This window comes from Coffea arabica, chromosome 4c, assembly GCF_036785885.1.
Source record: "Coffea arabica cultivar ET-39 chromosome 4c, Coffea Arabica ET-39 HiFi, whole genome shotgun sequence".
Lineage (NCBI taxonomy): Eukaryota > Viridiplantae > Streptophyta > Magnoliopsida > Gentianales > Rubiaceae > Coffea > Coffea arabica.
The window spans coordinates 6408530-6433863 of NC_092316.1; the positions used below are offsets into that span (position 1 = coordinate 6408530).

Sequence of the window (25334 nt, forward strand, 5' to 3'; positions counted from 1 at the left end):
ATCCTAATGGCTCGTAATTAAGATTTTCACAATGTAACAGCTAGTAACATTTTAAAGAGCTATAAAACAATTAACAAACTTCTTTTACAGAAAAAAAAAAACATGATTTTTTAACAGGTGCCCTAAGCACTCGTTAACATACATATTATTCATTTAACTTACTATATATATATATATACATACATACTAATAATTATTATTTTTTTGTATTTATATATTTTTTATTTAATATTATCTACCATATTGTATTTATTTACTTTTTATAATTAATTATATATTTTAAAGAATGTACGCGGTAACTGAAAAAATAAAATATTAATGTACTAACCTTGTACAATTGTACTTCAGCATGGGCAGCATACAGCCAACTTTTGTTTCTTGACGAGGGGTGTCCATCTCTCATCCTTAATTCCACGTGTCATGATTTTTGTGGTTTAGCTGGAACTAAAGTTGCCAGGTAGGATTACATGTACCAATCAGCATTAACTTGACCGTTTTCCAGTTCCGACCACAAATCCCTGTCCGACCCACCAACCAACCAATCGACCGATCAAAACACACACACAACACACACTGACTGACTGAAGGAGCGGTGGCAAGAGGCTGAAGGTGTGATGGCCCTCAGAGCTTCTTCAGCCACCGCTAGACCACCACTTCCTTCTCCTCCACCACTTCCATCTTCTTCTTCACCGTCCAAAACTTTTGTTCCCATTACCAAAATCCCACCAAGTAGTAATCAGTTTAAGTCCAACCCTTTAGTAGTCTCACTCCCTACTTCGACTGCTCTATCTATACTTACACTCTTCTCAGCTCCATCATATGAAGCTAGAGCTATTAGCCTCCCTAAGGAACAAATAGTCTCTTCTCTCGATCAGGTAAAAAGTTAGAGAACTCTCTTAAAGCTTTTAGTTGATTTTGGAATTTTCAATGCATTTTCTTGGAATATTGTTGCTACAATTTCTTGTATTTACTAATTATTGTTTCTAGCTTTATGTTTTGATTGACATTTTCTAGAACCATAGTTGACATATTTTTAAGCAATATGATCATGTTTACCAATTTTTGGTGAAATTTGGGATTTTTTCCCCCAAGTTTTTGACACATTCTTCACAAGGGACTGCAGATTTCATGAAAATTTAGGCGTTTTTTTGCTGAAATTTTCAGGTGGAGTCTACGATTGATCAAGTTCAAGATGTGGGTTCGAGTATATTTGATGTCGCGGGGAAAGTGATTGGTGCTGCGGTTGAAGTTGTGAAGCCTGGGATTGATGCTGCATTGCCTATTTTAAAGCAGGCAGGAGAGCAAGCTCTGAAGCTTGCTTCCCCTGCAATTTCAGAGGCATCTAAGAAAGCTCAAGAGGCAATTCAGAGCTCTGGCATTGACACAGAGCCTGTGATAACTGCAGCTAAGGTTTAGTTATCTTTCCACTTGAAATTCTGCAATTAGTGTCGCTATTTGAGCTTGTTGAGGTGCATATTATTGGTTCACATAGATTGGTTACTTTAACTGAATTCATATGGTGACTGAAAGAGGAAAAATGGGGGAAAGAGGAGTGTCACCTGTATTTTGAACCATTTTTGTTGACTGACTTGGACTAAAGTATTCTCTTTTGATCTTAAGTTTAAGGAAATGAATGGATCAAGATGGTGGGATGGAGGGAATATTCAATATCTTGCAATGGACCATGACATTGCTTTACGCTTAGTTTTCTGGGTTTAGAATTGGATGACACAGAAAGAGATGATGTACATGGCTAGAAATTGCTAGTGTTTGAGATAAGGATTTGTTTTAGTTAGTGTTCTTTGTAGCTCTAGGTTCAATGTCAAACAAAGATAGTAAATGAGTCTCAATTACAGTACACCAAAAGAACATTCAGAGTACTTTGTCCGTTTATTTCAGTATACAAGTAGACAACATGAATGTCCATTAATTTCCTTTTTACTCTGAAACAAATCTTAAGTTGCCTTTCTATTGGGATTTTAGTTAACAATTTGGTTTTTTTCCTTTCAATAATACGTTTGATCCTACAATTGGTATTAGAATCACTTACCTGGGTTCTCTAGCATTTTTGTACTCTTGTTTGCTGCAACATAGTTCAAGTAATTCTTTTGGATAAATTAATAACCATTCCCTGGTTCTTAGATAATGATCTCCAGTAAAGTTCCATTGTTTTGAGCTTTTGTTTTTACAGCATGGACTCAGAAAAGTGCATGACTTTCTTTCCATTGCAGACGGTTTCTGATGTAGCACAACAAACTACCAAAGTGATTGAAGATGCCAAGCCTGTAGCCTCATCTGCTGTGGAAACCATCTTATCAGCTGACCCTATTACAATTGTAGGTGCTGGTGGTGCCCTATTCTTTGCGTATCTCCTGCTTCCTCCTGTCTTTTCTGCCATCTCTTTCAGTCTTCGAGGGTACAAGGGTAAATTGGCTGACTTTCTTCTCATCACATTCATCTCCTTTTCCTGCACAGGATATTGATCTTTGGGAAAATGATAACATAGCTGATACAGGCATCATTGTTCCACTTCATTACCATCATGAGAGTACAACAAGAATTATCAGGAGTACTCTGAAAACTGTTGTATATCTGTATCTGGAGGGCTCGTTACGCTTACAACCAAATTCATCTAGTTAGACCATGTAAACTAATTGATAACTCAAATTATTAAGCAATAGAAGCATGCATAGTGCTATAGTTGTTATAATCATGACTGCTTGATTCTAGGAAATAAGAAGTAAAGAGTTGGCATGGCTAGCATAGCGCTTCTCCCATATGGAGGTGAATGCAGATTATTGAGTTCCAAAGGAAATTGATTCAAAATTGTGCTTACACATATTAGATGTTGCAATTTCTAATGATAAAGCCTGCTAATTTGGCAGAAATTGAAGTTAAATATTGGAAGATGAGTTTACTCGAAAAAGACAAATTAAGGGAAGTAGTTTGATTGAGAAATATGGTTGGAGGGATTTCACAGTGATGTGCCAAAGATTGTAATGACCTCCTTCCTTTCAAATTGACACATAAATCATATCTCACCTTAGAACTCTGCAATGTTTCCATTCTACAAATTAAGGTGACAGGTCTTCTAACAGAAGTCTTCTAGACAGGGTGGTATATTTTCTTAATCACCATTTTAATCATGCCCAATAGCTGCCAGTTACTGTTAGGTAGTCATGTTTGGTAAGATAATAGGAGATGTTTGTAATTTTGTGCATACAATGGTATATGTTCACTTAAATTGTAGTAACTTCATTGATGTTCATCAACGTATCTATTTGTACATCCTAGCTTTTTGAAAGAAAGAGTTGATAAGGATATCTGGTACTTTTTTAAATGTGCTGTCTGAATGCACTTAGGCATCACTATCAGTTAAATATTGATTTGAAAATATTGTTATACAGGTGATCTGACTCCTACTCAGACACTGGATCTAATGTCTACCAAGAATTACATTTTGATTGATATTAGACCGGTGAAGGATAAGGACAAAGCTGGAGTTCCTCGCCTTCCATCAAGTGCTAAAAGCAAAATTGTCTCAATTCCGTAAGTAAACTATACTTATTACTTCATCCACTAGTTTATGTGGCCCTTAATTAACATTACCCGGCAACGTTTTTCAGTAATTGGCTGCTTTCTTTTCTATTTAATAGCTCATTAGACGGTCTTCCTTGGTGCAACTAAAGTGCCTGAAAATGATTTTACTGCTTCAGAATGTTGATATTCTATTCTCTGTGATAAAATCGTATTCTGATTGAAAAAAAGAAAAGTATCAGTACTTGTGAGCAATGTTTCATGACTAGGAATAAGGCGACATTTCCATGACTGTGCCAGATTGGAAGAATTACCTAGCAAGCTAAAAAGTCTAGTGAGAAGTGTAAAGAAAGTAGAAGCTGACTTGGTGGCTTTAAAGATTTCATATCTCAAGAAGATCAATAAAGGTTCCAACATTGTCATCATGGACTCGTAAGTTTCTCCTATCCTTGCTTAGAACTTCTCAAACATGTTTGAATTGCATAGAGGGAGACATTGGCAATTCATTCATACCTGCACGCCTGGATATGATCTTTCCATCACTGAGCTGCTTTTGATCCCTGAAATCTTCAGGTACTCAGATGCTGCTAAGATAGTTGCAAGAACACTTACGAATCTTGGCTTCAAGAACACCTGGGTTGTGGCTGATGGCTTCTCTGGAAGCAAAGGGTGGTTGCAGAGTCGGCTTGGAGCAGATTCTTACAATGTATCCTTTGCTGAAGTCATATCACCATCCAGAATTATCCCTGCTTCTGCCAGACGTTTAGGTACGACAGGCTCAGCCAAATTGCTTCCGGGAAGTTCTGATTGACTTCCTTTTGGGCTTGCAAACGCGATTAGACCATGATCCTAGTGTGGTGTTCTTCATGGTCACGCTTTTTGTAAATTGAGTAATTTCCTGTAAAATTTGTTCGTCATAGTAACTTATCAGTTCATGCTCAATGAAGTCTTATTAGAATTTCTGCTTCTTGCCTACAACTACTCCTTCCAAGTTCCCAAGGAAATCATTCAGCTTTTGTTAAATTACAAGTGTCCAAGTGGCCTCATCTCTCAAAAATTTGTGACTGGGGTTTACACCAAGTTTACCAAAGCTCATGTAAATGTAATACTTGGCAGTAGGCAGTATTACCATTGCTTGAATGGCTTTCAAATAAACCTCTAACCCCCCCCCCCCCCCCCCTCTCTCTCTTCTTCCAGGGGGGGCGGAGGGGTAATGAAAGCTAATCAGGCAGTTGGCAGGCCAAAAAACCTACGGAACAAACTCATAAATCATGACTCGTGGATGGCGTGTTAGTTGCACCTACCTGGTGGAAAATGGCAAAATACTGAATTAGTAGGCTGTCCAAATGAAAGAACAGACAAAAAGGTGGTACTACGTTATCAATCAAACACAACAAAATATGGTTTCCCTGATTTGTCCACAACATTCAGAAGAATGTGTGCATGAAGAACCATGATAATTCTTGTGATAAAGTAAATTCACAAAATTAAGACTTAAAGCCAGCATTGTAGGTGAAGATCTTCATCTTCTCTAGAAAATTAGATATTCAATAGTTACTATAAATCAGATGTCTAAAGCCAAGATGTTCTGTAACAGGGTGAGCTTGCATATAAATTTAATAGACTAGAACCTCTTAATTTTGAAATTGCAATTAAACTTAGTGGAATAGTACCTTAATTTCTATCAAAATTAAGTTAATTATCAACCTTATTACTATGTTAAAACAAAAAGAAAAGAAAAGAAAAGAAAAACCCAGTAAGCCAACCTTTTACTCTTTTAGTCAGACTCAGCCCCTGGGGACCCAAAAAAAGAAAAATCTTATCAGTCACCTGTTTGAGTAAACAGTAGACTCTATCACACAAATACTGCAAATATTCGTATTTGAATCCTCAATTTCTGGAATGTCATCAGTTTATAAGAGAATTTAGTTAAGAAAAAAAAGAAAAGGATGGCTCAGAATTACAAAGCCTTGGATTCAATCACCATCTCTGATATTGTGTCTCTGGGTATATCCCAAGAAGAAGCAGAACAACTTCAGGAAAAACTCACAGAAATCATTCATACTTGCGGAGCTGCCACTCCTCAAACATGGCAAAATATCTCCAAACAGCTTCTAAACCCGGACCTTCCCTTCTCTTTCCATCAGATGATGTATCATGGCTGCTACAAGGATTTCGGACCCAACCCGCCCGCTTGGTTGCCTGACCCGTATGTTTTCGTATTGCCTTTGTTTCTGTTTGAATGCTTCTTATGACTTGGAATTTTGTGGGTTCTGATGAAAATTTGGTATCTTTAATTATGTGAAGAGATGCATGTATTGTTTATTGATTGTGCAAATATTTTAGTTAGTGAAACATCTGTTGTGATGAGAGAAGAAAAAGATTGAAACTTTGGATGATTTGATGGCAAAATTAGGAAACTTGGAGGTGGTTATTGATTGTGGGGTGATAGTAGCATGTAGCATCACACTAGTACTTCTACCGTGAATTTTTTGATAAAGAATGACTGGGTTTTTTTAAATCTTCTTCTGCATTTTTTAATAAGAAAAAGATTGAAACTTTGTGTGACTTTGATGACAATAATTTGGAAAATTGGAAGGTCACTGATACAGCCTTATAGCTATATAAAGCAGTTGAATACACTTCTAGTCGGAAATTTATGTAAAAATAGATTCTTTGCTTTTTTTTTTTTTTTTTTTGGCTAAATGACACTTTGGCTACGATTAGAAAACAAAAAGATTGAAATTTTGTGTGACTTTGATGTCGACAATTTAGAAAACATCTAGGCCATTGATTATAGACTGATAGTTAAATACAGCTGTGTATTACTACCTTATCCTGAAATTCATAATAAAATCCTTGTCTGTTGACTTAACGAGGTTATTGTTAGAATGGAAGGAATATATTGAAAGCTGAAGTGAGTTTTGTTTCAATAGCTTACAAAGTTTGGAGGCCAAATGGTTAAAGATTAATTTTTATCCATAATGTTGGATCAGTGCTCCAATCCTGAAATTATTTAGAGAATCATTTACTTTTCTTTTATTTCAGAAAATTTAATGACAATACTATTTTTTGCTGACTCAGGAACAATGCAAAGTTAACGAATGTTGGACAGCTATTGGAAAGCCGTGGAAAAGAGTTTCTGGGATCAAAATATAGAGACCCTATTTCCAGCTTTTCTGACTTTCAGGAATTTTCAGTTTCCAACCCAGAGGTGACTTTATGCTTTCTGATAGCATCGTTTAACCTTCAAATCCTTGGCTCCTGCATTGTCAATTTCCTTTCTCTTCTTTTTGTGTAGGCACGTGTGCATTCTTATTTTTCTTCCTGTATTCCTGTGGATCTCAGGTATACTGGAAAGCTATATTTGATGAAATGAATATATCTTTCTCTGTTTCTCCTGAACGTATTTTAGTTGAGAATTCGTCTTGTCCTGGTGGTCAATGGCTTCCGGGAGCCTACATAAATCCAGCAAAGAATTGTTTAAATGTAAATAAAAAGAGGAATCTGGATGATGTTGTAATATTATGGCGTGATGAAGGAGATGATGAATTGCCCCTTCAAAAGATGACTCTCATGGAGTTGCGCTCAAGAGTGTGGTATGCTATTGTTCTTTCACTTTATCAGTTCACTTCTGAATTGTTTGCTTCTGTATATTCAATCGAATATTGAGGCTTTTCCTTGGGATTTATTTCAGAAGGTAGGGATTTGTAGTATCACTGCAAATCAAACTTCACATAGGATGTAGGCCATCCTGCATTCAGCTTGTATGAACTACTACCTTGGAAGAAGAATGTTTAGGATTATAAATCTCTCAATACCTAATTGTACACTGGAAGGAGGTAAATGCACATGGTGTGAAGATTAAGGATGGAAAAACAAAATACTTGGAGCACTTTTTGTAATTTGTTAGTGGCAACCCTGCATAATCCAGCAATGAAATTACACGGACAAATATTTCACTTTAGCAGAATGGGAACTGACTGCTAAAAAAGCTACTTGAAGAGTGTATAAAGGCACCACATCATGTGCAAGTACTTACTTTGGTTCTACAGGGGCTAAAGTAGCTGGTTTTCTATTGCTTTTTGCACTTGAAGATTATATGTAGTGGTAGAAGTTAAGCTCCAGTTGTATATGTAAGTCTTTGCTTTGTTAGAATTGAGGTTGCGGCTACTGGTAGGGGACCATGTGTTGAGATTGGGCATAGGTTATTCTTACATACCATCTTTCTGTAAAGCTGCCGTGAATTAGACCAAGATTCCTTATTGATTGAGAGATGTTTTGTTTCCTAACTTCAGCTTTTTGTACCAAAGAATAGTGAATAGTTCAGAATTGAAAATTAGTAATGTCTATATGTAGCTTATACATTGCAAAGAATCTGTCACAAGTGAAGTATCAGTAATGTTATATCTTATTAGCAACTCTTCTATAGGTTAGTTGCATATGCACTTGAAAGACTGGAGTTGGATAAAGGATCTGCAATTGCTATAGATATGCCCATGGATGCGCATTCTGTGGTGATCTATTTGGCCATTGTGCTAGCTGGTTATGTAGTGGTATCAATTGCTGATAGTTTTGCCCCAAGTGAAATATCTACGAGGCTCGAGTTATCAAATGCCAAAGCAATTTTCACTCAGGTGAGACCATTAAAAGATCATTCTTCAGTTTGTTGTATTTAGTTGAATTATGTGCTTGATCTGAACAGACCTTTTTTGTTTTCTAGTAGGTAGCGGAGTTTGATGAAATTATTGTGTCAATGGTCATAAAAGTGAATTTATTGCAAAACAGTATTTTGTTTACCACAGTATGATAAGGACAAACAGAGAAGATTGGTTAAAGGGGATGCAGCAGGCTTTTTCACAATAATTTTGTAATCTGTTAGTAATTTATTTTATTAAGCACTTGTTATCCCAGCAGCATAACTGTTCTCCCTGTGATAGGTCTAGTAAACTTAACACCTCCATTTTGGAGATTTTGAGTAACATTAGTGTAAAGATGACTTCTGAGTTATACATTTTGGAACTAATCTCAGATTCTGGATAATCTTACAATACATTTTCCTTTTGTTCCAAGTCTAAATAGTTTTATGGGATTCCTATTTTCTTGCATAATTTTAATGTAGCCAATGACTTTTCCCAGGATCTCATTCTCCGTGGTGATAGAAAAATACCATTGTACAGGTGACCTGTTACTTCTTTGTTTGTGTTTTCCTACTTTTCTTACTATTATTCCTCATAAATGTGTTTGACTCTGCAGTAGAGTTGTTGATGCTCAAGCTCCTATGGCAATTGTAATTCCTACTAGAGATTCCAGTTTCAGCATGAAATTACGTGCTGGTGACATTTCTTGGCAGGATTTTCTAAACAGGGCTGAAGGGTCAAAGTAAGTACCTGCTCTCGTGGAGCACTGGGGATATATCTTTACCATGTTTCTAAAGCGCAATTGAAACAAACCCAAGTCTGCTCTCAATTCATATCTTGTGAGACAGTATCAAAAAGAGAATAAGTTACCATTGTTTGGTTGGATTTAATTTGAATTCAATGTTCAAATATTTTGGCTCATTGAGGCAATAAAACGTTGGCAATAAAACATTCTGACCTGTCACTTGAGACAGAAAATTGTTAATTATGTGGTTAAATATTTTGGCACGTCTTATTTCAAAGGCTACAATTAACATTTAGAGATCTTTGGGGGCTTTTGTTAATTTTTCTCAAACTATTTTTTCAATCATTTGTTGCTGGAGATGTAAGATTACATGCATATAAGAACCAACTAATGGCTAACAGGATTGAGAAAGTATTGTAGTTTAGCAATTTCCATTTTATTTACTTACCAAGTAAAACTCTGAACTATTACAGTTGCTTCTATTGTTGTAATTGCAGAGAAGTTGAGTTTGTTGCTGTTGAGCAACCAATCAAAGCATTCACAAATATTCTGTTCTCTTCTGGAACAACTGGTAATTAAAATTCTGTCCTGTATATACCAAGGTAGTAACTTGCATGATATCCAACAACAGAAATCAGTTAATATCAAGATCTGAAGTTTGTTTGTCTTCTACTTTAGTGCGCTCTCTCTCTCTCTCTCTCTCTGTGACACACACACACACGCACAAAATTAAGTGATTCCATGGTTGTTTATAGAATAAGGGTGTTTTAAGTCAGCTTGTCTTTTGGGGGATGTGTACCAGAATAAATGTGTTGCTGCCCACAATTATGGTCAGAAGATCAACTTCTTCTCTTTCTTCTTCACCTTGTTCTCTTCCATAGAGGAACCTGTTTTCCCATCTTGATGCTTTTTAGTGGACTTGCTACCTAGTATGTCATAAAGCTTAACTTTAATTACTTTATTCAGCAATAGAAACACTGGCACAAAGTAACAGTTGATGAACAAAATATGTTATTCATGTTGTAATGCAGTGGAAAAAGTTGAGAGATAAGATGTTGACTAGATGCTTAGCATACTATGTTATGTTCTAGGTGATCCCAAGGCAATTCCTTGGACTGTTTCTACACCTCTGAAAGCTGCTGCTGATGGATGGTGCCACATGGATATCCGCGAAGGAGATATTGTTTCCTGGCCGACTAATCTGGGATGGATGATGGGTCCTTGGCTAGTTTATGCTTCACTTCTGAATAGTGCTTCCATGGCTTTATATAATGGATCTCCTCTTGGTTCTGGATTTGCCAAGTTTATACAGGTAGAGACCATTATTTAGGGTTGGACTTTTTTTCTCATTGATTTTGTATAGTTCAATGACCTGTTAATTTCCATTGTACCCGAAAACTTTGAGCTGTTTGTTTTTTCATTTATAGTTTGGAATTGATTGAGTTGGCTTTACATATGTCAGTGTCCTTGATTTCCACTTCTCAAGTCAAATATGTACCTATCATAAGGCATGGACTCAAGCCAGGCATCTGGTTCAAATTTTCAAAATCTTTCTATGATCCCATGGCTTTGGTTAAGGAATTAGATTCGTGTATAGCTGGGGTAAGGAGCTGTGCATAATAAATTTCATGGTTGTTTCTGGTTGCTGGAAGGAACCAATTGTTATACTCATAGTTCGAAGACTGATGCTAGAAGTGGGAAAATTGATTGAGCCACATGAGAATTAAGAAAATGTACAGCTGCAGTCTCCTAATTTTATACAATGATTGACTAGTTTAAAGACCGTATGATTTACAAAATGGTCAACAGTCCAGTAATTGACTTGTAAATCTGTGTCTGGTGTCTTGCCTGCACCTTTTCTCACTTGGTTTAGTTTAAATTCACAAATTGTCTTCTTGTGTAATTTCTGAAACATGTTTGTCATCTTCTGCTTATAGGATTTCATGCAATTTGTGTAGGATGCTAAAGTGACTATGCTAGGCGTGATCCCAAGCATTGTAAGGACATGGAAGACGAAAAATTCTACTGCTAGCTATGATTGGTCATCCATCCGGTAAGTCTAGGTGGCACCTCTGAGATCACTCATTCATAAAGGAGTTGGTTTCCTTAGCTCAATTTTGTTTATGGACTTCAACAGTTGCTTTGGCTCTACTGGGGAGGCATCGAGTGTGGATGAATACCTATGGTTGATGGGAAGAGCTTGTTACAAACCTGTTATTGAGTATTGTGGTGGTACAGAGATTGGTGGTGGATTTATTTCTGGTTCCTTGGTACAGCCTCAATGTTTGGCAGCTTTTAGCACTGCAGCAATGGGGTGTAGTCTGTTTATTCTTGGGGAAGATGGTTATCCTCTGGTAAGCAGGAGTTAACCTCAACTCTTCATGGTCAAAATATCAGCCGATTCAACTTGAGCATGCAGCCTTTCTATATTCTGATGTTCAATTATAGTACCCAATTTGAATTTGTTTGATGTGTGCAACTGCGGTTTTTTTGGCAGGGCCAAATTGGATATTTTATAGCTGAAAATTGACATTATGGTGATTTTGTGGTTTTGGGGGGTTGTCTGAGAGCAAGAAAGAGGGGAGAGATGAGAAGGTTAACAAAGGTAGCAGGATCTGCTATTAAAGTTTGTAAATGTTGAAGGGGAGTATTATGTTTTTACTGTGAAGTTTCATAATTCCTCCTTGATACACATCATTAAAAGCGGAATAAACTGAAACAGTTCGAGTCTTTTGTCTGCTTAAGATTATCCACAAGTTAAAAAAGTAGAATTTTATATCACGTTTGCTGGTTTATAAATTCCATGATGAACAAGGTTGTTACAATTTATAGGACCTTGCCTAAGATCTAACATTCTTAACCATCTCTGGTAGCCATCTAATGTTGCGGGCACTGGAGAGTTGGCCCTTGGTCCGACCATGTTTGGAGCTTCAAGCACTCTTCTGAATGCAGACCACAATGAGGTTTACTTCAAGGGAATGCCAGTTTGGAATGGAAAGGTGTTGTTGAATTATATTACTTCTCCATCCTTGCAGGTTGTAAATCTATTTTTGTTACCTTTTGCTCGTTTTATACAGGTGTTAAGAAGGCACGGGGACGTATTTGAGCGTACCTTTAAAGGATATTATCATGCTCATGGTCGTGCTGATGATACAATGAACCTTGGTGGCATCAAGGTCTCCATCTGGCCTCATACAATTGAATTATACTAAGATTTATTTTGTTACTGCTACATGTATATCTCAACTTTTCTTGCATCTTTGCTCTTGACTAGTTTCTGAATCGAGGTACTCACGTAACGATTTTCCTTTCGTCCTAGTTGGCTTAAAATACTTTTATGTTCTCAGGTGAGTTCAGTGGAGATAGAGCGCATTTGTAATGCAGTAGATGGTAATATTGTAGAGACAGCAGCTGTTGGGGTGCCTCCTCCTGGCGGCGGCCCTGAGAGACTGGCGATCGCCGTTGTATTCAAGGATCCAGACAGCTCCACAACAGACATAAATACGCTGATGCAGTCTTTCAATTCAGCACTGCAGAAGAAACTGAATCCTTTATTCAAGGTAAAAATCCTGGACATTGGTGGTGACAAGCTTACTACCAGTTGTGTTTCCTACTAATGTACCAATGGTGCAGGTTTCAAACATCATTCCCCTACCTTCCCTTCCAAGAACTGCAACAAACAAGGTTATGAGAAGGGTTTTGAGGCAGCAGTTCACTCAGGGTGAAAATTCAAGATTGTGATGTACAAAATATTTGTGTTCCCAAGAACTTGACCAGAAAACAGAAAGTACAGAATCTGTGTCTTTAGTAAACAACTTCACCTTTGTCCACATAGAATAAACAGTTTACTACAAGGTGCAATTTGTTCCAAGAAATGATTTTGAGTTGTTCATGAAAAGACCAATCACTGTTTACTCAAACAGGTGACTGATAAGATTTTTTTTTTAAAAATGATTTTGATCCAACCGAGATAACAAGCTTGGCTTTGTTTAGATAGAGTATTATTCCAAATAATTACTATGTGAGATAAAAGACCGGTCAATGAAATAAATTTAAATTGTTTGATATTTTGATATGACGTACGTGAGATAAGCCCAAAATTGTAGATTAAATTATTCTACAGCTGTGAAGTGTACAATCCTTCAAAATATCAAATTTAAGTAAGCCTAATGCTCTTTGTCCCTGACCTTATTTCCATCAAAAAGGTACATTCACTGTTTTAATAAAGAAAATAAAAAAAGAGAAGGAATTGAGTAAATAACGAAAAATTATATTTCCTGTTTTTGGATAATAAAATCTTTAAAAACATTATATTAACCTCTGGAACAAATGGTGTTATTTTCCCAAATGTCTTTTTCCTGAAAAAAAAAAATCAATTTCTATTAAATTAGTGTAATTATTATTATCTCCCAAAAATAAAATGGGAAACGGAAGCAAAAGAATAAAAAATTGACCCAAAAAAAAAAAGAAAAAGGAAAAAAGGGAAAAGCGCTTCGCCTGGTATTAGAAAAGCCAAGAAGCGTCGAAGAGCTAGTTCTCTTTCCCTGTGCCGCCAAACGGAGGCCTCCCTCTATCCCTCTTTGGCTTCTATGGCGTCCCATTCATTTTTCAGCTGAAATTAGGGTTCCTCAATTACCCAAAATTCATACTAATAATTTTCCACATAAATTTGATAAAAAAACTGGATAATTTCTGATGGCGACAACTCTTCTCTCCTCTAAAGCTACCGTTTCCTCTCCTTTTCTCGGCCAGAAACTGTAAGCTTTCAACACTTATCAGCTCCTTTAGTTATTTACAGTATTCCCCAAAGGATTTTGAGGTTTATTTATCAAAAGTTTTAATTTTTTGTCTTTTTTTTTTTGTAATTTTAGTGCAACTCATAGAGTAAGAGTAAATTCGAAGAAGAGTTCGAGTTGGACGCTTCCGCCGAGATTGTTGAATTCTAGGAGCCCCAGGTGTGCAGTCGATGCACCATTTGGAGGTGACGTACTTATTATTACAGAAATTTTTTTTCTCCCTGTACTTGTTAAATTTCTAGCTTATTGATGGATATGGGCTGGCAAAGTTGTTGATTTTGACGAATTTCATTGGGAAAAAAAGGAAGCTTTTGGGCATTAAATTTATTGGAATTCTTCTTTGAGCAAATTTTTTTGAGCTGCGTTTCTTTTGATTTTTACTTGGGAACGTGTAAGCGTAAATTTATGCTTAGCTAGGAAATGCTCATGATGCTATATTTTTTCCCGTCTTCTTCATTTTCTTTGTCAAGGTATTTGAGGTTGAGTTTTCAGTGGAGACTCTGCTTTTAAGTAGAACCACGATTTAAATGTTGAACCCTTTTTAATGGGTTCGGATTATTAAGGAGAGTTTCTTGTATCTGCAGGTAATATTTCAAAATTTCCTAGGATTAATGTCTGGGACCCGTTCAAGCGGTTAGGTATACGTAGGGATGCTTCCGAGGAGGAAGTATGGAGTGCGCGCAACTTTTTGTTGAGTCAATATGCCGAACATGAGAGGAGTTTTGAGTCAATTGAAGCTGCTTTTGAGAGAATACTAATGGCTAGCTTTAGGAATAGGAAAAAGACTAAAATCAACTTGAAGAGCCAGCTAAAGAAGAAAGTGGAAGAATCTCCACCTTGGGTTAAGAACCTGCTTAATTATGTTGAACTTCCTCCTGGTGTGATTATTCTGAGGAGGTTGTTCCTGTTTGGATTCATGGCATGCTGGAGTGTGTTGAATTCTGCTGATGCTGGACCAGCCTTCCAGGTTTGTTGACTACATCCTGCATACTCTTTTACAGGAAATTTAATTCTCTTATCCTTATTGCAGGCACCACAACTGTTGTACTGTGTGACTTGGAAAATGCTGGTTAGCTAATATAAATGAGTGTGTAAAAGATGATTAGGGCAAAGTTTAAGTTAATTTTCTCTGTCTACATAAGAGAAATTCATCTCTTGGTTTCCATTGCCATATGTCTGAAAAGTTATACAATCTGCATGTTGTCCTTTGCTACTGATGTTACAGGTATGGCAACCTTAAAAACATGAACCTTGATAAAAATGGGGTACAACACTAAGGTTTTTATAGTAACTCATTGACCATGAAACCTGTGGTTGGGATTGCTTAAAAGTAGCATGAACCTGGTAAAGTATATGAAGATCAATTATCATATGGGTTTTGTCCTTTTTTTGTTGTTGTTTTGTTATTATAGACATTATAAAAGGCAATGAACCCAAGGAACTGGATAAAGACGAATTACCCATCTCAAAGAGCTCTTTCATCAGAGTTTTGGCTTCAGAATTAAGTAATAAAATGAAAGAAAAAGGGGTAAACTTGAATACAAAGGATAATGTAGAATATTGAGAAAAAGTCTTCCGAGTATGGCTGGGTAGGTTTTTCTTTTCATTTTCAAAACATTTGATCTTTTCCAGGGGTTGAGGATGGGTCACGTGAAGCTTGAATCTGGGCACTTTCATGAAATTTTTGGGGTTGCACTGCTAGAACAGCACTAACTTTTCTTATTTGTCTAAATGGACAATGGTTATCCTTTATCATTGACGTCAAGTCGATGAAATCTTTCTGAATTTATTATTCCTTAGAGACAGAGAGATCTAAAAAGGAAGTAAACTTATAAATCTGCTATGAATTCATTTATTTTCTCACAAGAAGCGACAATTTGACTACTCTTCCTGTAGGAAATAACAAGTGGGCTTATTATCATGTTAAGATGAGACCATCATGATGTTTATTTTTGGGAATGAATATCACAAATCTTCTTGGTTAAAACTCTTTTGCCAGTAAAATTGAAGATTGAAGGTCTTTCTTATAGATATGATATATGTCTGGACAAACAGGTTGCAATATCGTTGGCAGCATGCATATACTTCCTCAATGACAAGATGAAGAGCTTGTTTAGAGCTGGCATTACCGGGTGAGTTTGCAAGAGCCAGATAATTTCTATCGCATTGCAATACCCCTACAATATTAACTCCTTTTTATGCATATGTTACTGAAAAGTTTCTTTTCCCCATTGCAGATTTTTGGCTCTTTTTGTTGGTTGGTTCTTGGGTTCATTATTGGCTCCCATGATTCCAACGGTTTTGGTACATCCAACTTGGACACTGGAACTCCTTACCTCACTCGTAGTGTATTTGTCCTTGTTTTTAGCTTGTACTTTCCTCAAGTAAGTCTTGAGTGTAATCAAATGAACCAACGTGGTCATATCAATCACATCTTTATCCATTTTTGTGCGTCTGTGGCATCAGATGGTCATCCATGAGGCAAATTCTAACGTCATTCATTGATCCCAATGATACATGTCAGTCATGCTTGTTATCTTGGCCAGTTGAAATTTACTCTAATTGTACTTTGTTGATTTGAGAGTATTAAAGATATCAATACAGGTATACAATATCAGGTTTATCCATCCGAAGTTCTTTAGGTTTTTCATATTTGACAATTCAATTTAATTTCTAATAAATTAGTATTTGTCATGTGGAGGTTAATAGGGAATGGTAGTTGATTTATAAGGCTTTCCGGTTGCTCTAGATCTTGCTTGCTATGGAGCACCAGTTGGTCTGCCGTTGCAATCGCTCTTGCGGTAATCATGGGTGCAGAGACAAGTCTCGGATCATCTTGCCCAGAGGATGGTGTAAAATATAAATAGATAATAAAAGAAATACAATTACACCACCCCCGCCCCCCACTTTTCCAAAAAAAAAAAATCTCTGTAAATGGGGAATTTAATCTATTCTTCGTATTCTACTCTACTGTAAATGGGGAATTTAATTCCCATCTGAAGGATAGCAGTTTATATCCCTTCGGGGCTGTCTATCAGAGGCAGGTTAGTTGCAGTAAAAGCAAGTCAAACCGCCATATTCATCCTCCTCGCTTATGACACACTAAATCTGAAGCAGTTCCTAAGTGACCCAAAAAAATAAATAACAAATAAGGAAGTTGAAAGGCCAAACTTGCAATCATAAGAATTAGGGAATCCCATGTGTAATCTAGATTCGATTTATAGAGATACAATCCTTCGAGCAGTTGCCGGAAATGCATATTGCCAAATCAATTTGCTGTTATACGACATGCACCCGACTGTGACAACAATCAAGAAAAGAACGTTTATGCAAGTGTCATCATTATCCTGATTATAAGTCAAAGCAGATACAAGATAACAGTAAGAAGCAAAGAAATCTACCAATGGATATAACGAAATCAGACTGAGTTGAACAACAGAAACAACCACAGAGAGCGCCAGCCACAGTCAGAGAGGTCAAAGGTATCCTCCTCTGTGCTTAGCGTATCCTTTGCTCCTCCGGTTGTTTCTCAGTGCACAGCAGCCAACCGAGTAGACGGCAATCACAAGGACGAGGATGCAAGTATTGATGATGGCAAGAGTCTTCCATTCTTTCTTGATGTTGTCAAGGAATGCTGTCTTGCATGATTGGCAATCAAAGCAGAGCTGCGTTTGGACGTTGCTCCAAGTCCTGCAATCGGCGTCCGGCACGGCTGGCCCTGTTTCCGGCATTGTCCAGAAAGTTGCATTCTTGGACTCGAATCCACAGTATGCTGGAGGCTTGCAACAACCCGACTGCGTAATATATATAAACAACATCCTTCAACTTATTATCTGTCATTTAACTGCCAGCATATGAAGATGGTCTTTTACTGATCATAAGAAGTTTGAAATATGGCTTTCTTCCCATTTTTCTGACAAGAATAAATGGGAATGATACCGGAATGACCCAGTAATAACAATTGAGATCTTACACGTTAAAACTTCAGGACAAGTAGACAACCAAGTAATCGACATGCAACGTTCACCTTTCTCTTTTTTCCTTCTTTGTTTTAGATGGAAATGAGTGGGGAAGAAGATATTAACAGGTAGTATATATGGAAAAAAAAAAAAAAAGACATACCTGAATAGGAGGCAGGCCTTTTTGGTAAAATTCAGGTGGTTTACCGGTATCAATATTTCGGCAGAAATTGACATCAACCAAACAGCTCTTGATCTCGTCCCAATTTTCAGCATTCACCACAAAATTCTGCAACCACCTTGAGTAATCTCCAAGCCTGTATTCCTGCACCCCTCTCTTAGACAAAACCTTTCCAACACCCTTGTTGGTCACAATTATGGTAAAAATGGTGAAACAGATCAACCCCAGGATCATCAGAAACAGCACAGCCGAATATAGCCACATGAAAAATGAAAGCCTGCAACATGAACCGATCAATCCAAGCAATGAAACCACAAAAAGGGCCAATCCCACGTACAACAAAGGCTTGTGGAGGACTTTTTGGCACAGAGATGAATTACCAGGGTGAATTTGCAACCACATTGAAAACCCAATGGCCAAAATGGCCATGGCCAAGGTAAGCACATTGAGGATCGTGATGATTATATTGCTTGGACGTGCCATTTTTCTTTTTTGGAAAAATAAATATTAAGGTTTAGGGTGTTGGGGGATTAATGGTAAAAGGTTTAAACCTTAATGATCCTGTGCTGTAATAATGGTGTTTTTTTTCCCCTCCCCTTTTTTGTGATCAAGAACGAAGGAGAGATGATTCTGGAGGAAGCCTGGAAGAATTTTGGTGCAAAGGGTGGTAACCAGTTCGGATTTCAACAAGAAACGTAAATAAGGCGTTGGAGCGAACGGTTGATTTTTGGTTGCGTTGGCAAATTCGAACTGTACAATTGGCCTCCATGCTGCACAAATATTCTAAACTGCCATCAATCATGCTTAGACTCCAAGAGTTGTGGTTTGGGGGAGTGGGGTGGGCGTTTGAGAGTGTGGCCCACTTGTTTCCACGTCAGTTTTACACGTGTCAAGCGGTGGAGTTGCCAAGTCAGCAAGTTCAAGGTTCCTATAATAATAAGTCAGAGTGGGTGAGTGTATATGAAGAACGTGGGCATAACTATCAGTAAAGTTTGGAACATTCGGACTATGTTTTTAGAACCGGATCAGATATCAACTCGATCGAGTTCAGGGTCAGGGGTCAATGGATTCAATCGTATTCGATAGGGGTTGAATCGGATGACGTCATAAATAAAATTTATTTAAAAATTAAAATATTATATGTAAAATACTTAATAACATGTTAATATTAATAAAGGTATATTTTATATATATTTGATGTTTCAAATATATTTAATAAGAAAATACAAATAAATTAGAGCAATCAAGTAGCAATTTATATTATTTAATAAGCATTAACAAGTTTAGAATTAAAATTATGAACTTAATTGAAAAATAACACCAAATTTTAAGACAACATTTATAAAGTATGAAATATTTGAGGTATGTTAATAATTTTTAACAACTTAAGGATCAAAACATCATATTAAAAATATTTTGACCTTTCAAAAAAAGAGAGAAAAAAAAAAAGAGATCGGGTTCATTTTTCCGGTCAAACCGGATCAAAACCGGGTTTTGACCTGATTTGACTGAATTTTTTATTTTCCAATTTTTAGAATTAATTCGGACCGGCCAACTGGCCGATTCCCGGTTGATCGGTCGAATCAGCCGGTCCGATCCGAGTTTAAAAACAGAGCATTTGGATAGATTGACCAAATTAAAATCAATTATTAGGGTAGTTGGCCATCTGGAGAATTTTAAACCTCGTTTAGATGTAGGTCAAGAAATCAAAATCTCTTTGCCTATATTCTAAAAGTCGAGGTTTTGCTGGAAATGTCATCAGCGGATGCATAGACATCTATTTGGATTGTTGGTGGTTCAGTCTTCTCCGATATAATAGTATAATTCTATCGTGTCCGACAAAAAAAAAAGGATCAAATTAAACAAATGCTTGATTTTTGGATTAGTTGCCTTCTGAATTCTGAGCCCCACCAGGAAACTATTTAGGTCTGGTCTTGAGAGCCAAGTCCCATGTCCTGATCATTTGCTACTCTCAAATTTGTTTTTAACTTTAACGGTGGGAAAGTTATACGCTCCTAGCATTTAAGTTCTAACCAAAACAACTATTTATAGAATTCAACGATGATAGTATATATACATGATTTGGTTAGTGTATATAAGATTTACTCTTTTGATTTTTCCTAAGTATTAGAAAACATTAGCCAGCTACGTCTTGTTTTGAACGGAAACAAAGCATCTGTCTATGTATCTATATATAAAGTCTCGACCATGGGTTTTGTATCATTTTTATTCTAATTTTGCCTTTACACGATAAAGTATTATATAACCATCTCGTGCTCCGTACTCTCCATGTATTTACTTGCATAACATGTACATATCTGCTGCCACTATGCTGATTCACTTCTATTATATTTATCAGAAGTCTTATTACCAACTTCAATTAATAAACGAGACAATCACAATACTCCGTAATTAATACCTTTCATTATCCTCCAACTAATTTATTATTCTATGTGTTTTTCATTATTTATCCCCCCCCCCTCCCCAAAATGTGCACACACATTTGGTGCATCTCACCCACTAGTAAGTATTAAAATTGTTTGACTTACTGCACGAAGAGAACAAGTTTTGAAATATGCTGAAATTCGATGCGTGTGTGAAATTCGATGAGTTTTCGAGTTTCACATAGTGCGCTTAATCTCGAGTTTGTCAAGCAACTCGAATTCAGTCAACGCTTCAAACATTGATCGAGTAAACTCATGTATTGTTTGATTGAACTCGACTCATTTGCATTCGTTCAACAAGATAACTGGATGTACTTGTTTTCTTTCACTGCTTTTTCGGGGAGAAAATCATAAACTCACCGTTCCCAATTTCTTCAGAATATTAGCTCTAATGTTAGCTGCGACATAATCTTGGACCACAATTAACGAACTGAGAAGTCTTCTTTGTTCGTATCATGATAGCCAATTAGGTGTTTTGAGAGTTATTGATTAATATTTTTGATTAGTTCTTTTATAAAAGTGATTTGAGTTTGGAAAGCATGGCTCATCCAAAGCTTTTAGTTAGTCTCTGTTTTCAAATCTATGTCCACTTTATTCAATTCTAGTATCGAATTACTCACTGCTTGATCAACCTTAGGTTGTGTTTGGATTGCATTTTTCGTCATTTTTCATGGAAAAATTACTGTAGCGATTTGATATATGTAAGGGAAAAAGGTGATAGAGAAATGTGATCACGGAAAATGACAATATTTTCCGACGGAAACAAGCAATCCAAGCAAGGCCTAAAGCTCACTTCAACCTTTTTTTGTATTCAGGGAATGGAAAACCTACAGTATATTGCTTGTATGAATATTCTCTTGAGGGCCTAAAATTAGTATTACAGAAAAATTGGTTTAACCTTTTTTTTTTCTCAGACCAAATAAATTTGGTGAAACATATATCCTGGCTTGATCTCAATTTAACTTCTCAATTGTATTCGGTTTTTAGTAGTTTACTTCAATCATTGCCCCTTTGTTTTTTACCCAATAAATTCATAACTAACCCGTTTAATGATAGGACTAATACAAATCGATTACAATTACTAAACCCACAATCAGTGGAATGAACACTAACATAAAATTATACAAAATGCACCTTGAACTAAGACCTGTTGATGAGAGACACCTAATGTAAAATTTTTTTTTTTTCGGGTTCAAAGACAACTTTTTTTTTTTCCGATAAAAAGCTAATTTCATTAACGAATTGCTGGAAACTATCCCGTACGGTTCGATTTAATTTAATATTGAAATCCAAATTGAGATCAATAATCATATCATACATTAAACCTCCCATGATCATCCATCTTAATATTTTTTTTTGCAGGTTTAAAAAAAAAAAAAAAATCTAATAATGCCCTCCCCTTGCAGGTCCCACATTTTCAAGAAAATAGTTCACGGGCCCTACTTAATTTACACTTGAGCGCCTAAACCCTCTCTTCCCCCGGTCTTCCTCCTGCCTGCCTAACGTCCCCTCTCCAATGCTCCAACCGCCACCAACCCATTCACCCAACACACAGTACACGGTACACTCACAAAAGAAGGCCCTTGCTTTCTTGAATTCTTCGCCTCCTTGGCGGACTTTTCTATAAACCCCCCCACCAACCTTCCCTTTTTAGTTTTTATATAATACCCACAAAATCCCACCCACCCACGACCTACTACTGATCATTTTCACTCCCATTTCCATTCCAAGACAAACCAGACATGGCCTTGGCTCCGACTCCGCTCTCAAAACCATTCTTTTCCACCAAACCCACCTCCCAAACGCCCCTTTTTACGCTCCCCGCCACCCGGAAAGTTCACACCCGACCCAACAGTGTTGTTCGGAGCTCCATAGCCACTGCTCCAGCGGCAGCCACCGTATCAAAAGCCTCTGCGAAGGTAAAATCAGTGAAGGCTAGGCAGATCATAGACAGCAGAGGCAATCCGACGGTGGAGGTTGATCTTGTAACCGACGGCGCTGATGGTCAGCTGTACAGATCGGCTGTCCCAAGTGGGGCCTCTACTGGGATCTATGAAGCCTTGGAGCTTAGAGACGGTGACAAAAGTGTCTATGGGGGTAAAGGGGTCCTTAATGCTGTCAAAAACATTAATGATATATTGGGTCCCCAGCTCGTTGGTGTTGATGTCAGGTACTTTTTTTTTCCTTTCTTTTCTGGGTTTTTTTTAATGATGATTTATTTGTGGGATTTTTTGCTTTTTGATTGATATGTATGTGGTGACAAAGTTTGGAATTTAATGAAGGATTGACAAAGAATGAATCTTGAATTATGGTGTAATTTGGGTTCATATGATCAGCTGTTCAGAATAAAAATCTATGCTGCCTTTCTTCTGTATGTTTATGGCTTTGAGCTATGCAATTGAGTGAACAGTGGATCTTTTTCTAAATGAAGGAATCAGGCTGATGTTGATGCAATAATGCTGGAAATTGATGGAACGACAAACAAATCAAAACTTGGGGCTAATGCAATCCTGGGAGTGTCTCTTAGTGTGTGTAGAGCTGGTGCAGGTGCGAAGGGAATTGCATTGTATAAGCACATTCAGGAATTGTCGGGGACAAAAGAGCTTGTAATGCCAGTCCCAGCATTTAATGTGATTAATGGAGGTAGTCATGCTGGTAACAATTTGGCCATGCAGGAATTTATGATACTACCTGTTGGAGCTACTTCATTTGCTGAGGCTCTTCGTATGGGTAGTGAAGGTTAGCAAACTAGCCTTCTTGAAACCGTCCCTGATTGAAAAAAAAAGACCTAGATAAAAAAAAAGAAAAATCCAACTTTGGGTTTTGCAAATCTACGTGAATGAGAGCACTAATTGATTTCTCTACCCTGTTCAAATTCAGTTTATCACACTCTGAAGGGAATCATAAAAGCAAAATATGGACAAGATGCGTGCAACGTTGGAGATGAGGGGGGATTTGCTCCCAATGTGCAGGACAATAGGGAGGGACTGGTACTGCTCATGGATGCAATTGAAAAGGCTGGTTACACAGGGAAGGTAGGATGGTCTCGATAGATTTGTCCTTCATTATTCTTATATAGCCTATCTAATACCACTTGTGGATGTGGTTGGCACAGATTAAGATTGGGATGGATGTGGCTGCTTCAGAATTCCTTACAAAAGATGGGAAATATGATCTCAATTTTAAGAAACAACCAAATGATGGTGCTCATGTGCTCACAGACCAGAGCCTCTGTGAACTCTACAAGGAGTTTGTAAAAGATTTCCCTATTGTATCCATTGAAGACCCTTTTGATCAGGATGACTGGAAATCATGGGCTTCTTTGCAGTCCTCAGTTGACATACAACTAGTTGGTGATGACTTGTTGGTCACTAATCCCAAAAGAATAGCTGAAGCAATTCAGAAGAAGGCCTGTAATGCTTTGCTACTAAAGGTAAGTGCTTTCTCTATCAGGGCCTCAGTTGTGTTTGTGTAATGTATCTATTTACTGCACCCTTTATTGTTGATGTTCATAAGCTAACCTATTTTCTTGAGTTTGGGCATCTCATATGTGGTCCTTGCTTACTATTTGGCCTTCAAAACGTTTGTCAAGTAATTGTATTTGATTTGTGGAATGAGAAGTTGAAGAGACAGCTATTTATTTTGATGTGCTTATGGTGAATTTTAGAAAACTTTCATGTATCTCTTGCATATTGTGCAATCCTGTTGTAACTCCAGCTCAAACTATAATTTAGGTCATGTTTGAATTTCCATGTTTAGATCTGCTTTCTAGTTTCAAACTTGCATTTTTTTTTTGTTGGATAGAAAATTGTGATAGATGCTTTGGTTCCTATATGATTTATGACGTGAAGCAGTTCTCATGTTTGGGTCATGGGTTGGTTACTTCTTGATGCTTACCTAGTGAGGAAGAACTTATTTCTGTTCTCAAATGTTCAGGTTAACCAAATTGGTTCAGTAACCGAATCAATCCAAGCAGCCCTCGACGCAAAAACTGCTGGGTGGGGTGTTATGGTTAGTCATCGTAGTGGTGAAACCGAAGATAACTTTATTGCAGATTTATCTGTGGGTCTGGCCAGCCGACAGGTATTTATACTGACGATTCTTTGTCATGGGAAATGCATGTTCTTCTACTCTAAATTTTTCACTAACAATTGCATCTTTTGTCGTCTAGATCAAGACAGGAGCACCCTGCCGAAGTGAACGGTTGGCCAAGTATAATCAGGTCAGAATTTTTTTTTTCCCCTTTCCTTTTTGTTTCCATTGGATGCATTTGGCCTGAGGGTGGCGTTAAAGGAAAAATGGCATAATCACATCTTGGTTTTGTTTTGTCTGGTTCTTCCATTCTTCTATCATTCTCTACTTGGTGCTTAACAATTTTGTCTTCTTAATTTGGTTACTTGCAGCTTCTTCGCATTGAAGAGGAGCTTGGAAATGTTCGCTATGCTGGTGAAGCTTTCAGATCACCTTGAGAAGACAGCAAATTTCAGCTTTATTTGATTATTTTTTAGCTTAAGAACGGATGACTGATGCTGAGCATCCCATAATTGACGATTCAAAGATGATGGCTGGAGGCCTTTTTGGTATACTGAACGGCTTCTGATGTGATGCGACAAGTTGGAGGATTAGGAGGATTTAGAAATTGTCTGATTGTCCACCTAGGTTAATATCATGAATGAAATAAATAAAAGTGTTTGTATTGTGGCCTATGAGATGGACAACTCTTTTATTACCCCAGGCGAAGCGCCCGTTGGTGTATACATTTGTACCTCTGCTTTGAATTTTGGTAAATTGTACAACCTCAATTTTGCTTAGTAACTTTAGTTTTTTAGTCTTGATTTGCTCAGCATTTCCCCTTGTGCATGCTTTAAGGATCACACAGTGCAAAATATGAAGCCTGCATGTATGATCAAACTCTAGATGCTTGCTTCTTACCCTAAATATCATCCAAATTAAAATTACGGTGCAGGTTACAAAGACAGATCACTTGAAACCATAAATTTCAGATAAGGCTCAGGCGAACAAGTAGTACTAC

General features: G+C 37.1%; 5 protein-coding genes across 8 annotated transcripts; 4 read left to right on the forward strand and 1 right to left on the reverse strand.

The window, feature by feature from the left end:
* The first annotated feature begins 504 nt into the window (after positions 1 to 504).
* Positions 505 to 4515, forward strand: LOC113739728 (calcium sensing receptor, chloroplastic). 2 transcript variants are annotated; one of them, XM_027267036.2, is made up of 6 exons: positions 508 to 875; positions 1165 to 1410; positions 2232 to 2424; positions 3408 to 3549; positions 3838 to 3969; positions 4111 to 4515. In XM_027267036.2, exons 1-6 carry the CDS (start codon positions 615 to 617, stop codon positions 4346 to 4348), a joined length of 1212 nt encoding a protein of 403 aa, XP_027122837.1. In that variant the 5' UTR covers positions 508 to 614; the 3' UTR covers positions 4349 to 4515. The 2 variants fall into 2 exon arrangements, with proteins under 2 accessions (XP_027122838.1, XP_027122837.1); XM_027267037.2 differs by lacking the exon at positions 3408 to 3549 and having other exon boundaries at positions 505 to 875; positions 3807 to 3969.
* A 797-nt stretch (positions 4516 to 5312) lies between these two features.
* On the forward strand, positions 5313 to 12842 carry LOC113739912 (probable acyl-activating enzyme 17, peroxisomal). 3 transcript variants are annotated; one of them, XM_072045763.1, is made up of 14 exons: positions 5313 to 5746; positions 6622 to 6751; positions 6886 to 7136; positions 7970 to 8174; positions 8677 to 8717; positions 8794 to 8919; positions 9396 to 9493; positions 10014 to 10234; positions 10881 to 10975; positions 11060 to 11276; positions 11796 to 11921; positions 12000 to 12098; positions 12270 to 12482; positions 12556 to 12842. In XM_072045763.1, the coding sequence occupies exons 1-14, from the start codon at positions 5487 to 5489 to the stop codon at positions 12661 to 12663; spliced, it is 2190 nt and encodes a 729-aa protein (XP_071901864.1). In that variant the 5' UTR covers positions 5313 to 5486; the 3' UTR covers positions 12664 to 12842. The 3 variants fall into 3 exon arrangements, with proteins under 3 accessions (XP_071901864.1, XP_027123128.2, XP_071901865.1); XM_027267327.2 differs by having other exon boundaries at positions 5314 to 5746; positions 9420 to 9493; XM_072045764.1 differs by lacking the exon at positions 5313 to 5746 and having other exon boundaries at positions 6839 to 7136.
* A 555-nt stretch (positions 12843 to 13397) lies between these two features.
* Positions 13398 to 16345, forward strand: LOC140005203 (protein CHAPERONE-LIKE PROTEIN OF POR1, chloroplastic-like). The gene is made up of 5 exons (XM_072045765.1): positions 13398 to 13679; positions 13794 to 13903; positions 14303 to 14685; positions 15774 to 15850; positions 15956 to 16345. The coding sequence occupies exons 1-5, from the start codon at positions 13618 to 13620 to the stop codon at positions 16104 to 16106; spliced, it is 783 nt and encodes a 260-aa protein (XP_071901866.1). The 5' UTR covers positions 13398 to 13617; the 3' UTR covers positions 16107 to 16345.
* Positions 16346 to 16895: 550 nt separating this feature from the next.
* Positions 16896 to 18477, reverse strand: LOC113738549 (tetraspanin-8). Its single transcript, XM_027265781.2, has 2 exons — positions 17841 to 18477; positions 16896 to 17512 (listed from the first exon to the last, which is right to left on the reverse strand). Exons 1-2 carry the CDS (start codon positions 18339 to 18341, stop codon positions 17195 to 17197), a joined length of 819 nt encoding a protein of 272 aa, XP_027121582.2. The 5' UTR covers positions 18342 to 18477; the 3' UTR covers positions 16896 to 17194.
* Positions 18478 to 21910: 3433 nt separating this feature from the next.
* LOC140005204 (enolase 1, chloroplastic-like) lies at positions 21911 to 25130 on the forward strand. The gene is made up of 7 exons (XM_072045766.1): positions 21911 to 22472; positions 22734 to 23041; positions 23183 to 23337; positions 23418 to 23735; positions 24239 to 24385; positions 24474 to 24524; positions 24706 to 25130. The coding sequence occupies exons 1-7, from the start codon at positions 22045 to 22047 to the stop codon at positions 24769 to 24771; spliced, it is 1473 nt and encodes a 490-aa protein (XP_071901867.1). The 5' UTR covers positions 21911 to 22044; the 3' UTR covers positions 24772 to 25130.
* Positions 25131 to 25334: the final 204 nt, after the last annotated feature.

What these genes read in the sequence shown, in the direction of transcription:
- LOC140005203 (XM_072045765.1), top strand. Translation starts at nt 13,618, where the DNA reads ATGGCGACAACTCTTCTCTCCTCTAAAGCTACCGTTTCCTCTCCTTTT. An exon ending in AGTCGATGCACCATTTGGAG is followed by an intron (nt 13,904 to 14,302) that starts GTGACGTACTTA and finishes TTGTATCTGCAG; the next exon opens with GTAATATTTCAAAATTTCCT. An exon ending in TTTAGAGCTGGCATTACCGG is followed by an intron (nt 15,851 to 15,955) that starts GTGAGTTTGCAA and finishes TCCCCATTGCAG; the next exon opens with ATTTTTGGCTCTTTTTGTTG.
- LOC113738549 (XM_027265781.2), bottom strand. Translation starts at nt 18,341, where the DNA reads ATGGCACGTCCAAGCAATATAATCATCACGATCCTCAATGTGCTTACC. An exon ending in AAGGCCTGCCTCCTATTCAG is followed by an intron (nt 17,513 to 17,840) that starts GTATGTCTTTTT and finishes TATATTACGCAG; the next exon opens with TCGGGTTGTTGCAAGCCTCC.
- LOC140005204 (XM_072045766.1), top strand. Translation starts at nt 22,045, where the DNA reads ATGGCCTTGGCTCCGACTCCGCTCTCAAAACCATTCTTTTCCACCAAA. An exon ending in TCTTCGTATGGGTAGTGAAG is followed by an intron (nt 23,042 to 23,182) that starts GTTAGCAAACTA and finishes GTTCAAATTCAG; the next exon opens with TTTATCACACTCTGAAGGGA. An exon ending in GTAATGCTTTGCTACTAAAG is followed by an intron (nt 23,736 to 24,238) that starts GTAAGTGCTTTC and finishes TCAAATGTTCAG; the next exon opens with GTTAACCAAATTGGTTCAGT.
- LOC113739912 (XM_072045763.1), top strand. Translation starts at nt 5,487, where the DNA reads ATGGCTCAGAATTACAAAGCCTTGGATTCAATCACCATCTCTGATATT. An exon ending in AGAAAAATACCATTGTACAG is followed by an intron (nt 8,718 to 8,793) that starts GTGACCTGTTAC and finishes TTGACTCTGCAG; the next exon opens with TAGAGTTGTTGATGCTCAAG. An exon ending in AACAGGGCTGAAGGGTCAAA is followed by an intron (nt 8,920 to 9,395) that starts GTAAGTACCTGC and finishes GAACTATTACAG; the next exon opens with TTGCTTCTATTGTTGTAATT.
- LOC113739728 (XM_027267036.2), top strand. Translation starts at nt 615, where the DNA reads ATGGCCCTCAGAGCTTCTTCAGCCACCGCTAGACCACCACTTCCTTCT. An exon ending in AGCAAAATTGTCTCAATTCC is followed by an intron (nt 3,550 to 3,837) that starts GTAAGTAAACTA and finishes TGACTGTGCCAG; the next exon opens with ATTGGAAGAATTACCTAGCA. An exon ending in AACATTGTCATCATGGACTC is followed by an intron (nt 3,970 to 4,110) that starts GTAAGTTTCTCC and finishes TGAAATCTTCAG; the next exon opens with GTACTCAGATGCTGCTAAGA.